Consider the following 14867-nt stretch of genomic DNA (forward strand, 5'->3'; position numbering starts at 1 on the left):
ATCACTTGGTGTGTGCGTAGAGACGTCGTTTTATTGTATGTCTTCTACTGCATTTATCACGGGGAGTAATAATTCCGAAGAGATGTTTGGACAGACCGGGACCGCCGGCGATCGATGACGATGAGAAGGTTTAGACTCTAGAGAGTCAGTGCTCTCCGAATGCATCATCCGACCCGACCCACGTTGACGAAGTTGAACGTCGCTCCGCTCTAAGCTCTTCAGGCGATTTAATAAAACAAGAGGTGAAACAAATTATTAAGGAGCTTCACCCCAAAAAAGCCTCGCGTTCAGGTACTATAAACAATAGGGTTCTTCCTCCTTCCCACTCTTAAAATTTATTTATTTCCAGGAATATGTCAAATGAAAAATATTTTTATTTCGTGGGTAAATTGCATTACACTTGAAATATGTAATTTTTTCATACAGCTCGTTTGGAAGGCAGATTTCCTTAGAGATCAACAGCTATAGGTACAAATAATAAAAATACAATTAAATTTTTAAAACTTTCGTAAGACTTTATCATTTTATTTACGAACACGGCTGTAGTCACGGTTTATCGGTGTGGGTACCGATTAGTTTCGTACCATTCGGAGATCCTTCATCAGAGTGAGTATAGATAATGATGAAGGAAGGACCTCCGAAAGTAATCGGTAGCCACATCGATAAACCGTGACTAAAGCCGTGTTAATAAATATTTTTATGTTATAAAAATATAATAAACAACTTAGAGCTAATTACAGATATTCACAAATAGACAATTGAAATAATAGGAAGAAAAATTATAAAGTATAATATATTCTAATAATAAGCACACTTAGTACATATTTACAGGTTAGTCAACGGATTCGAAAAACGATTTCCACGTACGCGGGAAACCCCCTACCGACATAATAATATTAGGTAACCTTACCATTAGTTACCTACTAAATACGTACGTATACGGCCTAAATACCTATATAAAGTGTATTCGTAGTAACGTCCTATAGAAAAAAATCGGCTCATACATTTTTGAAGAAAGGCAATGTTTTCTGTACAGTGTTTAATTATGTATCATATCACCAAGAAAACCATTGTGTTACAGATATAAGGTAGGTACATATAATTTCGAGTAATGAATCCTGACACGAGCGATTAAAAAAACTACACAATAATATGTTAAAAATATTTCAATAGTCATTAGACCACATACCATCCAGTTGGTAGTTTTGACTTTGTAGCCTCAACGAATGATTTTTTTGGCCTCGCTAGCGATAATTTATTTTTTATGCATTCTCAAGTAGCTGATACTTTATTGTGGTGTTACCTTATTTGTTTACACACTTTTTTTGAGCATTCCACCCGCATAATTGTTTAAAGTGGGTAGTTTTAGATAATTTATTGCAACCACTTGATTCTACCCGATTTTAAGACGGATTTCAACTCAGTCAAATTGACGATTCTCTCAGGAACACTGTAAGTTTCGTTTGACTAGTAGCTGAATTAACATTTTAAAAAAGTTATGCCGAGAATTCGAAGTCATATGGACTTGCCAACCGTAACTAGGGCCGTAACATTGCTTCAAGAAGGCCATTCGCAGCGTTCTCTGGCGTTGCAGCTGGGTTTTTGCCGGCGAGCGATCCAGAATGCTTGGAATCGTTTTCAAGAGACTGGGAGACTAACCAGGAGGCGGGGATCTGGCAGAGTTCGAGCAACTACAGCACAGGAGGACCGCTACGTGCGCTTGACTGCGCGTAGAGAACGCTGTATAACAGCCCGTTCGTTACAAAACCGTTTGCAGCAGGCGACCGGTACACGTGTTAGTGATCAAACTATTAGAAATCGTTTACACGAAGACCAGCAGTTCTCCAGGAGACGTGTAGTGCGGATACCATTAACAAGTGCTCATCGTGCAAACCGATTATCATTCGCAAGGCAGCATCTGGCGTGGGATATGAATGATTGGAGGACTGTATTGTTAACGGATGAGTGCAAAGTTAAATTTTTTAGTGATGACCGTCGCATTAGGGTCTGGCGGCGTGAAGGTGAGCGATTTTCGGATGCTTTCATCCATGAAAGTGACAGATTTGGGGGCCCCCATGTTATGGTATGGGGAGGAATCTCTATGTCAGGCAGAACCGAGCTGGTAATTCTAAACGAAGGCACAATAACAGCTCAACGTTACATCGAGGAGGTCATAAGACCCCATGTGGTCTCATATGCACATAGAATCGGCGCAAGATTCCATCTGATGCACGATAATGCTCGCGCTCATACAGCTAGGGCCACCAGAGAAGCCCTAGAGGAGGCTGGTATACAGGTGTTGGCCTGGCCTGCAAACAGTCCGATTCTAAATCCCATTAAACACATGTGGGATTTACTGAAATGCAGTGTTCGAAGCACAAACCAACCCGTGCACAATGAAAGCCAGCTAATAAACGTTCTGAAATCAAGCTTGGAACAAATTCCTCAAGAAACAGTGGTTCACCTGGTGGAGAATGTACCTTCTAGGCTTCAAGAGTGCATTAGTAGTCGAGGACGGCATACTAGATATTGAGGAAAGTCATAAATCAAGAAACATTTTATGTTTTTTTTTCAGAATTTTTTTCCTCACTAATTTTTGCAAAAATGTCAATTTTTAGAAAAAGTGGAGCAAATTTCTTTTTTTAATGGAATGCATCATTATTTTATGCTGTCTACAATAAAAATCAATCAATTTATCCAACTGAAACATTGATCAACATTTAAACCTCAAGAATTCATGAGAATACTGTAAAAACGTGGTGGCCCTTATTTTGTTTTGACTAGTATATATACGTATATATATTAGGTAGGTATTTATATATGTGTTACAATACACTGTCCTTCACATAAACACAGTGCCTATTATTGTTGTTCTGAAAATATTAAGATTTCAGATAAGAATGTTTTTTAAACGTTATTTACGCTCAATTTACTTTAATATACTTATTTATATGCACACGCATTATTGACTGAGTGGCAACTTGTGCATAAATATTACCTACATTATAGTTAATAAGTTGGTTATTACTTAAAAACGAGATCACTAATTAGGTACCTGCTCATTTCCTACGTTCACATAATGTTTGTCCTAACATCACTTCGGTGCTGTGAACGCACGACGCTTGTCAAACATGACTGCACAGGTAACACGTAATAACTATCATATTTTTAACTTTTATTCATTGCACATAGCGACTCTCTAAATTTCAATTTTGATACTCTATTTCTACTGGAAGTACGATTTCTTATTTATCAGCTATCATACACTAGTATTACTACTATTTCACCGTTCAATCCGCTTCGGTGGTTTTTGTTATTGGTTTCTAACAGTCTTGATCGCTCTTCGTGTGACCGGTAACCCTGAAGTATCCAGCTGATAGTGTAATGTAAGGAAGACTAATGGAGAGAGGTCCATGCGTGGGACGCGTGTCATCAGTCGCGAGCTAGCGCGGAGCAGGGGTGAGGCGATGACGTCACCGTGACTGCTGAGCCGCCGGCAGGGGGTTGCAGCGCGCTCGAGGCGATCAGTAGCTGGCCGAGGTAGTACGTAGACATGACCAGAACCTGATAGCAAATAATGTAAGTGAGGTTTTTGGGAATCTTGTGGGGATAAAATAGAGCAATGTTAATTTTACCCATTCCGTGACCTTCCCAATAGAGGGCTCAATATAAGATCCTAGTTAAACTCGGACCTAAAGTCTGAGCAGCAAGCGCTGATAACGACTTGCTTCGCGAGGGAGCTGGTGATCCACTTGCCAACTTTTTTAAACTGAGATGTCTTATCACCAATTGAAACACCAGTATCACTTATGCAGTGTTCATTTCTGCCTTCTGTGTGATTTTTAAGCAACACCGTTTTTTTCTTTAGTGATGCAAGAGAGCCCAGGGGTTGGTTTAATGTCGGTCATCATTAACAGTCTGGTGGCCACCGCCTTTCAATATAGTTACTGCGAAGTACGAGGTTTTTTTTTCATGGAAAAGGGACATAAATGAACTTCCATACGGGTAATGATCGCCGCGATGCATACTCCCTTTTAACACCAAAGAAATCACAAGAGTGTGTTCACGAGAGAGTCAACGGTTCTACCTATTGCGCCACCGACGCTTTACAAAGTTAACTATTTCTTATGACGGTTTATGACAGTAACTGACCTGTTTATACGGAACATCTCCGCCAAAGAGGCTGTAGCCCAAGATAGCGTCGGAGAGCAAGAAAAGTAGCGCCCCGGGCCGCTGAGAGCCCGCACGTGCGGCGCCGCGCCATGCCATGGTGGCCAATAGTAGCGCGTATGCAGGCAGCAGGACGCGTAGTCCGGGCGGCGGCGACAACGTGCGCAGGTACAGGAGCGTGCACGCGTAGATCAATAGCGCGGCGACCGCACGCAGCGGCCGCCAGCCGAACGCGGCGAGGTAGGCCACGTGCGCGCCGCCGAATGCACACATCCCGCCCACGAAGCACGCGGGCCACACCAGCAGCGCGTCACCCACGCACGATAGCGCCAACCCGACCGCCACGCGCCGCGCATATTCCCCGCGCCCACCCAGCCCCACGCACGCAACCAGGAAGAGCACTGGCGCGCACTTCAGCACAGCCGTCTGCAGCGAAGGCGCGCCACCGCTGCCCACCAAGAAGTACACGCCCACCGCCTTGCAGAACGCCACCAACCGCCCGTTCTGCCCCACGCGCTTCATCTGAAACATCGAAATGAATCTGAACTTCTGAGAGACGCCCAGCGACGAACACCAATACCTTAAAATATGAAGACTAAGTTACCAAAGAGCGGATGAGATGGAGATCGGTCTAAAAGAAGGGTCCTGCACCGAATAAAGATCATAGGTACTACTATGTCGCCGAAACTTGGTCTTTGAAGGCTGTAGATTAGTCTCGCATTAATTGATTTTTCACGCGTTGTTGGTGACCGAAATTAGTAGGCTCCAGCCTGCAGGCCGGATCCAGTACAAAAGTCATTTCAGTTGGCGCATAACCGCCTAGTTAACCCGTCCATCAGCTGTCCGGCTTAGTTCTAGCTGAAATATCCACCTCCCTTAGTGCGGGCGCTTGAGGTGATGAAGCGGACATTGTTGCCAATCAGGCAGTCATCAAAAAAGTGTACCTATACACATAAAAGGTGTATTTTACACGATAAATCTGCCAAAGTATAGGATTTGAAAAATATTCTAGGGATCACAAAGAATAACATTCCAGGTATAAAATTATTCGCTACATTTACTCTCAGAATAACTCATAATACGTTTCACCACTTTGAAAAGTAAATATAAATTTGACGCCATTTTGATTTTTCCGAGGAATAAGCCAGCGAGGAATAAGTTATTCCTTAAACATTGGTGGTATAAGAGTTACTCTCGTATAACTTTGTTATTCTCAGAATAGGTAGAAGCTAAAAGAATTATCTGAGAATAAATAGCAACTTTATCCTAGGAATAAAACTTATTCTATTTTGTCGAAATCCGACCTATATCTTTTCCTTTCAATCATAGGAGATATCCCATGATTGAAAGAAAAATATAACGTGGAAATATCGGGAAAATACAAAAACACTTGAAACGACAGGTGACACCTTGTTGTAATTTTATATTTTATGCATATTTTGTTTACTGAAATAAATGAAAAATAAATAAATAATGTGACCAATGGATTAGCTTACTCAATTAGAACAGGAAAAGAAAGGTCTGGTCAATGACATCAAATTTGGTAGCGTTTGAGTGTACCTCTTGTCTGGCTAATAAAGTTTCGTGCTCTACCCAACCTTCTGGCTGATATTCGTGATTACTGATTAGTATTAGAGATATTGTGTGTACAAGTAATCCATTGAAACAACTAATATCTTGGTTAATGTTCGACAGCACCGCTCAAGAAGCAAACCTGACAACGCTCCAGCTCTATCTGTCAGATACTGAATATTTAAACATGGAAACTGTCATCAGTCATCATCCTTACAGTGCCTCCCTGGGACTTATACTTATTCCCTCAAATAGATGCGTTCCAAAAAAAACTTAAAATAGGTCACAGTTGGGCCCAATGCTAGAGTAAATATTCTATCGTTGGTTTGGTTGGATTATATTTTGGCTGTTGCGATATTTCACATGTTTGAATTATTTTTCTTACTGACAACTTTAAAAAAGTACGAAGATTTAATTAACAATATAATTATATATATTTATGTGAATATAATAAAATTAAGTTATATAATATACGGTTCCGCAGAGGCGCAAAGTAGCCCATGCACAGTCACATATACCCACCGCACCGTCACATATACTCAGCGCACTCAACGCTCTTCTGAACGCAAACCCTGAGTGTGACTTGTTCACGGATGAATGGACGGGAATAATATCAGAATGCCTGAAGTACTGTGAGCGAGATGAATGTCTGAATTAATAATTGTCTGTAATTAATGAAATTGTTGTTAACCGTTTTATTTTAACAAAATAAATCTATATATATAAAAATGAATTGCTGTCCGTTAGTCACGCTAAAACTCGAGAACGGCTGAACCGATTTGGCTAATTTTGGTTTTGAAATATTTGTGGAAGTCCAGGGAAGCTTTAAAAGGTGAATAAATATGAAAGTGTTCGGAATTAAATAAAAACAACAATTTTGTTTTTCCTTTGATGTGTCCCCCGTCGTCCGATATGTGTTTTGTATGTACATATTTTCTATGAGAGAATTTATTGACGCACGGTTTGACAGTTCTGCTGTAAAACAATTTCATTACCACAACAGGGAACATATTTTACGAAATAATTCTCGATGTTATGAACCAGTATTTTATTTATTATATATTCGTATAACGTATGTCGGGTCAACTAGTAAATAATATAAATCAAAGATTAAACTGTGCAGCCCGTTGCTACGATATTTTATTTTGTATTTTTTGTAAAGGCGCGATTTATATGTTCTTGAATAATGTTTGTTATTTATATTTGTAAAATAGCAGGAGAAGTGAGCTTGTTCATCAAGTAAGAGTATAGTCACCTCTTTTTCCCACCAGAGGTACTATGTGTACTTACAAAAAGCATTGCAGCCTTCGAGCACATCGTCGCACCTCGTTTCACCTTATTCCATTGCTACCATTTTATTTTGCTCAATATTCGAATTATTATATTAAACTACATATAATTTTAAACGAATGTAATGTAATTAAAGTAATTTATCGGTGCCATTTTGAATCTTAAACATCTACCATTTTTAATGATGGAGGTAATAGTAATATCTGACAGATTAGCTAACATGGTGTAGACTGTACCGAGCACACGTTGGTTCACGCAGCAGCCACGTGCCGATATTGTATGGATTTTGTGATGAGCCGCGTACTGTGGCTGGCGCTTCTGCACCTTAACCGTACATAACCACAGTTTTACTATCAAAACACATCTCAAGCCGGAAAACATAAACCCAATCAAAGGGTTGTCGCGTATAACCCAGCCAGAACAATTGAGAGTGTATATTTTACAGTACAGGAGAGCTGTAAACATTTTGACATATTTAACAACAATTTAAACAACAGATTTAACTCAAGCTATTATATATATAAGCAAGACGAAGCGAGAGTTACAAGAACACATACATGTAATAAAAAATAGACAGTCATGCGGAATGTCGATAAATGTGAGAACTTGTTCCACCTTAATGTGGAAGTCCAACTCAGTTAAGAGATCAGGACTGTCGTTTGTACTTGGCAAACCCTGCATCAAGAATGCGTCCTAGATCTTAAAAGCTTCACTATTGATGATGAGCTTCACTATTAGATTGAATTATTACGATAGGCTTTGTTAGAAATTCGCGCAGAGGTAAGACAAACTCACAAAATATAGATTAGACCAGTTTCGATAATTTTTTTAATTCTTAAAATAATAATAGGATAAAAGCCATTGGAAATGGAAGAGAATATGACAAAAATGAAAGGAAAAATAAATTACGGGCGATCTGAGGTCGGAAAGTGAAAAAGGGGGAGTGTTTAAGGATAAAAAACGGTTTCTCTCGATTTCCGGCAAAACTGCAAGTCCAATGGAAAATAAAGTCAAATGGCAAGGTTGTAGGTAGTAAAAAGATCTTTTGTTTTCACAATTTCTTCACATAACCTCAAAATTTATGTGAAAAATTCAAAATACAAAGTACATGGTTTTTTATCGTTTACAAAAAAACAATTTGCTTCACTCTATCAGTCTTCTCATTACAGATTCGATCCGAGTCTCGCTAGGAGAGTCTCCGCGGTTGTGACCATGTGAACTATAAATATTTGGCCGATCATTACTTTTGCAATTAAGTTTTAAATTTATAAGTCAATTTAAAAAGTTTAGTAGCAGAAAGTTTTCATACATAGAATAAAATCGGATAGATTTTATATCTCTATCTCTCCTATTACTTTTAAATGGTTGTTTTTTATACTTAATAAAATTAATTACCATTCCTTTTTTTTGATTTATCAGTTTCCATTTAATTAGGTTTTTATTTTCACATCGACACTTGTCAAAAATTGAATAGGCTGTTTACGCGTACGACCGCGTTGCCTTTGCGTTTCGTTGTAAAAAAAAGTGCAAGCCATTTTCTGGAAGTGTGTTGAAATAAACATGTTTAGTTCTTGGATTTGTTTTTTACTATTTCTCTCAACTGTATTGAAAAACGTTAATTATATTCATACACAAACAACTTGTGACATTAAAAACCCTCCGCTTCGGCTCGGGCTTCTTAATCACAACTCAGCTGTAATAACCCACTTTCCACCCGTGTAACACAATGTACAATTCCGTAAGGATTGAAGCCCTTTCACTGTAGTGTGTTGAGACACACTTTTGAACACGGTTTTATTAGCTTTGTTACATACGATATGTATCTTTCTTAATTTAACACTACATTTATCAAGGGCTGTTAACAATGCAATAATATAAATAGTCTGTCTCACTTTTATTAACTTGGTATGTATGTTTGTGTGTGTAACTGAACGTGATTTTTTATTGGACAATGAGTACATAATACATTTATTGGACCAATTACATTGAATATACACTCGATACGCACTCCTCGTGTTTTGAAAAATCTTTTACCACGAGTAATGAGTAAATTCAACATAATTGTGTTAATTCCTTTCCTAAATGCTGATTAAGTAGAATCAGAGAGCTCCGACGATAGTGAAGATGACAATGATATTAATAAATAATTAAAATGCTCTTTATTTCGAAAATATATATGAAGCCGTTATTATAATCAAATACCTTTAAAAGATCTCGGAAAAAATATGAAGTCGATTGAAGAGATGGAGATTCGGGAAATATTACCTAGGGACCCAAGGACTATTTTAAATACACAAAAATTAGGGGGGCAAATATTGGCATAACGGAATTATTAACAATTTAAGTTTGCTATTGAAAAACTTAATAGGTTAGGCTGATCCTACAGATTTTTATACATTAATCCCAGCGTCCGTCGGTGCAGTTGTACCGAGTGTGGCATCACGCTTCACGAGGTATCCGCTCGGAGCGCAGACCCTCGACCGGAACAGGACGGAGCTATTCATTTAACATGTACCTTCGTATAGGCAAGTATAGGTACGTACATGTTATAATTGGGTTAATTCTTGTTGATCGCTGTTATCTGTCAAGGTTGTACAGATCGACGAGACGACAGATCGGAATAGGTTTATTACCTATGTGTCGAACCTTAGGCCTAGCACGCATTGCGAATAAAATCCGCGCGGATTTTTTTGCGGGTTAAAATCCGCGTATTAAGTTTCACTAGCACGCACTGCGGTAAAAATTCCAGGCGATTTAAGTCTGTACTCAGTTCTCAGCCGAGACGCATGTAAATGGACAACAGAACAAGTTTTGTATTAAGTATTAAGGCGTGTCATATGGTGTGAAACCAATACGGGTGAAAAAATGACTACTATTGCGTTATTATTATTAAGTTAAACACTGATTTTTTTTTAATTGTCGGATTTTTTTTGTCCTTAACATCCTCTTTGATTTTGCCTTGTATTATGTACCTATGTATATTTCAGCGAAGGCCCTTGATGGAGTAGGGCAATAAGCGCTTCTTTCATAGGCCTTCGTTCCTACGGGACTCCCGAATTTTTCAATTTTTATCCAATATTTATCAAATTAAATACTCTGTGGCGGGTAAGCGGGTAAGCTTCCAGATAGGCCAACTGAGGTTGTATCCTTCGGCTAGTCTCTCCTTCACGCTGATATTCGGGTTTGAGGTACTTAGCCGTGACCTCCACATAGCAAGACGTGTAGTTTCAGCGGACTGGTTAAGACTTAAAGAGGCTGCACTGAGCGTAAGAAGCTATTAGACATGAAAAGAAAATCAGCACTACACAAACAAAACCTGTAGGCTGATATATCTTTTCACCACGATGGCTACCTCTAAAATCCCATACTGAATTTGTTATTTTTAAATTGCTTGTAATCAATTCATAACGTAGCCCCTGTTGGTATAACCAAGAAGAACAGTACTGAGGAAATCTTAGAGATAGACATTTTCTCAAAGCTAATAACACAATTCAAGAAATTGGCAGATGAGATTATAAAAAATTAGCTAACAAAGTTAATAGGTAATTGATTAATGTTAAATTAGAATTTAATATTTTTTTATTTCATTCAAAATGATATGGTGTAATTAATGTTTATTAAACTAATTTTATATTTATTTTCATTATTTATTTCTTGAAAAAGTTCATCATATTATATAATTAAAAACTGTAAAATAATAATTATGTATATTTTATTGTAATTTAATGTAATTCAATTTAATTGTGAGTCAACTTTTTAATTTTTTTTTTCAGGTAGATGATTTGATAAGAATAATAACGCTCAAAACGATAGTTTCATTCAGACCTAGTTCCTGTCAATATAGAAGTAACATTATAATTAATGTGTGCGTGAGCGTCACATACTTACATTCGCCAACACGCACACATTTGTTTCTTAATTATTCAGAACGTTATTTGCGCCTATAATTCAAGTAGCTCTCAACTAGTGTATTTGTCTATATTCTTTTGTATGTATTAGTGTATACTTTGTTGGCCCAATAAATAAATAAACAGGGAGAAATTTACTTCGAACTGACCTATATTATAGCACTTTAAATGCAGGTCCAGCCGCCATAGTCTAAAGCTTCTTTGGTGATAATCATTCGCACGACATTGTCTGTTCATATTATTCTTTACTAACATTTGGACTATTCATAAACACAAAAAGGATATTAAATGTTCGCCCGATTCTCAGATAGACTCATAGACGAGCAAAACAATTAAATAAATAAAACCTTATCAGTACCTATCGATGTAACCGCAAACAGAGCAGAATAGTTGTATAATTAGGTAGTCTCTGTCTCTCGGCGCTACCCGTCCGAACCCTGAAGGTGGAGGTGCCCTTCAGCGCGAGTCACGACTGATAACGATCGCTCCAGTACCTACCAGCTATTGACGTGCAGAACAATATGTTTCTGTGACGTCATCAACGACAACCTACTTTGTTCTTTTACTTTTGTTAATTCAATATATTTAGTTGGGGGAAAAGGGGGAAAGTTCTTTCACATTTTTCAAGTTTATCTACCTACCTATACATTTTTAATTACAGTTTATATTTATAATACACAATGGCATCTTGGTCTTAGCTTTTTGCAATATATCCATCCATCATCTTTACCAAAAAAAAAAACAACTGAAAGTCGAAAAATCCAATGTAAATTGAGGATACGGTACCTATCCTCGGTACGGTAGCTGTCCCGCAACTTCAAAAATAAGAGAATGATAAAACTAAAAAATATATGATGTACATTACCATGCAAACTCCTACCGAAAATTGGTTTGAACGAGATCTAGTAAGTAGTTTTTTTTAATACGTATAAATGATGAGAGCTCATTTGCACTGTATGATTTTGTGCAAAGATTTTTTGCCTTTTCCATTTAAAATAATTTTATATCACTTTCCTTTCTATGTAACTTTTATATTATGGTACTTGCTGCTATGGAACCCTTCATGGGCGAGTCCGACTCGCACTTGGCCGCTTTTTTAAATTTAGAATGTTCCGGCTATCGCGTAATTTCATACATCCCCTCCTATCACCTATTTAAAAAAAAACTAAGTGATACATAATACATATTTAGTATAAGTACTTACCTAGTTGTTGCTGTTTGAAAGTTAAAAGTTAAAACATTATATGCATTTTACTTACAGATTTTCAGTTTAATTTACGTTAGTTAGTTTTACTAGTACGCAGGATAGGGTAATTCAGTTTAATGACAGCCACTAAGTTACCTATAATAATGAAAGTTAACTATGTAATCATATTTATGATTATTTTTACCCAGAAAAAAAATGTAGAAAAGTGTAAAACAGTAGGTACTAGGTACCTATGTAATACTAAGTAAATTGTGTCAGCAACATAACAACTCGCGCCTCGGCAAGGCCCGTTTGATTTAAAATAATTTGATCCGTGTAAGAATTTAATTAATAACCAAACCACACGTTTGCAAATGTTAAAATCGGTTAGTCCGTACATAAATAAGGTATGCTAAATAATTGCTAAACAGAAACAAACAGACAAAACAAAACAGTCTTAGGTCATTTACCTCACAGATTTGCCCTTCAACTACACATAATATAATAAATAACCTAGCTGGTATAATATAACGACGTAAAAAATAGGGCACACAGATCAAATATATAGATCACGCAGATTTAAAAATTATTGGTGATTGTTAAGCATTATTGAATTAAGCATTAGCTGAAATAGGAATCCTTGATTCCTATTTCAGATTATAAAAGAACATAATTGACAGAATGTTATTAATAACATACTCCATTCATAATATTCATGTATTTGTTTACAATGAATAAGCAAAAAAGTTGTTTAACAAAAGCCATTTCATTGATTCAAATTGAAAACAAAAATAGTACTTACCAACTACACAATGTTATGTTAAACTTAGGTCTTACCATATCTCTCGATGAAAACATGTTGTTTTCTTTATAAAAGACACAATTTCAAAAGTAAGACCGGAACAAAATATAAACACGACCGAGCGTCGCAGTAGAGAGCAGCGACTAGCGAGTAGCGACTTAACGAGTACGAGACCGGAGACACGAGTACGGGAACTACGAAATACCTACTTATGTAGTACATACACAATACACATACTCACATAGTACTACGTAGTTACTATGTTATACATAAATATTATTAATATTTCGTGAAGAGCGGAGAGTCGGACGTCGGAAATCGGAGCAAATTACGTTGCAAATTGCAATGCTTGACACTAACGCGCCGAGGATGAGGCACTGCGCAACGCAAACTAAACAAAACAATACTATTATGAGAAACAGGTACTAGAGCTATCGATTCCACGTGTACGAAACGAGTATATTGTTATCAGAGCCCAGGCTACAATTACTATGCTTGCCCATTCAAATTCCCCTTTTCTTAATAACATCACTGTACAAAAGTATACCGCGAATTGATATTAGGTACCTAATAGTACATAGGAGTTGGTAGGTCCGTGCTCCCTAATGTGTTCTAATGCTTTTAGGGCTACCAGCGAGGCTAATATTTTAATAAAACAGGTTTTTAGTCGGTAGGGGGTTATTACACCCGAGCCGCATAACATAGGCCCCTTTCGGGCAATGAATACGTAAATGTATTTTCCTCCTCTCGAAAATAAATTAAGTTATTTTATATATAAGTTAATTTTTGATACCTATTTGATCTAGTAAATAATTGTATGCCGAGTTATTGGCGAATTGTGCTGTGTATCTACCAATTGTTAAGAACAATGTTGCCACGACTGGATAGGTGATGTTCATTTTTATGGTCTTTTTATGCTAGTAAAATTGTAACTAAGTAATTTATTATTGTTAACATATTTCATTTCATTTCTGAATTTGAAGTTGTGACCTTTTTTTATCTAAATTGAATATGAACAATATAACTAAAACCTACTTTTTTTTTGACGCAGGTAGGTATTAGTGTGTTAACTAATACTTACCTGCGTCAACCTCATTGATATCAAATAAGGAAACCCCACATGGGTTTCTAGTACTCGCCTATAAATTAATTATATTAAAAATAAATTGAAACGCACATATCACGCCCAAGAATTAATACTTACCAAATTTGTGGAACGACTGGAACCTTGTGTATCAAAATATTTATATAATTTTATACATAAACAAGTCGCTATATTTGATCTAAATACAAAAGAAAAGAAAATAAAAATCAGTATGTAAATATTTTGATTCCTTCTTGTCAAACAGACAACATTCAGTTTCTTACACACGTTTTTGTTAATGAAGTATCATTGTTCAATTGCCATTCTTGAAGCAATTTTATTTGTTAAGGCTCATGGCATGAACAACTCTATTATTCTCTCAGACTCCAAAAGTTGCCTTCAATCAATACTGTCAAATCCATTTAGGTCTAAAAGTCATTTTCCAATTATATTTAAAATAAGGGAATCTTTGAAAGAATGCTATGACCTCAATATTAACATCGTTTTAGCATGGATTCCAGGTCACTCAGGCATTCTTGGTAACGAAAATGCAGATGCCTGTGCGAAGACAGCTATTGCAACAGGTTCCCTCCAATACTCAAAAATTTTCTCCCATGACTTGCGCACCATCCTGAAACCCACATTGCATGAGAATTGGTCCACCATTTGGCAAGTTTCCAAAAACTCTAAAGGCAAATTTTATGGAGATCTACAACCCGTAATTCCTCAGAAACCTTGGTTCTCGAAATTTAAAATTCCCAACAAGTCAGTAATTTCAACTATTTGTCGTCTACGTTTTAATCATGCTTGTACCCCAGTATTTTTGGCTAAAATAAGAATTAGGGACAATTCCTT

General features: G+C 37.1%; 1 protein-coding gene across 2 annotated transcripts; it reads right to left on the reverse strand.

The window, feature by feature from the left end:
* Window positions 1-2790: 2790 nt before the first annotated feature.
* LOC126978058 (lysoplasmalogenase) lies at window positions 2791-13409 on the reverse strand. 2 transcript variants are annotated; one of them, XM_050826771.1, is made up of 3 exons: window positions 13170-13409; window positions 4153-4692; window positions 2791-3564 (listed from the first exon to the last, which is right to left on the reverse strand). In XM_050826771.1, exons 2-3 carry the CDS (start codon window positions 4690-4692, stop codon window positions 3433-3435), a joined length of 672 nt encoding a protein of 223 aa, XP_050682728.1. In that variant the 5' UTR covers window positions 13170-13409; the 3' UTR covers window positions 2791-3432. The 2 variants fall into 2 exon arrangements, with proteins under 2 accessions (XP_050682728.1, XP_050682727.1); XM_050826770.1 differs by lacking the exon at window positions 13170-13409 and adding an exon at window positions 12964-13137.
* Window positions 13410-14867: the final 1458 nt, after the last annotated feature.

The sequence above is a fragment of the Leptidea sinapis genome, chromosome 47 (genome assembly GCF_905404315.1).
Source record: "Leptidea sinapis chromosome 47, ilLepSina1.1, whole genome shotgun sequence".
In the NCBI taxonomy this organism is placed as follows: Eukaryota; Metazoa; Arthropoda; class Insecta; order Lepidoptera; family Pieridae; genus Leptidea; species Leptidea sinapis.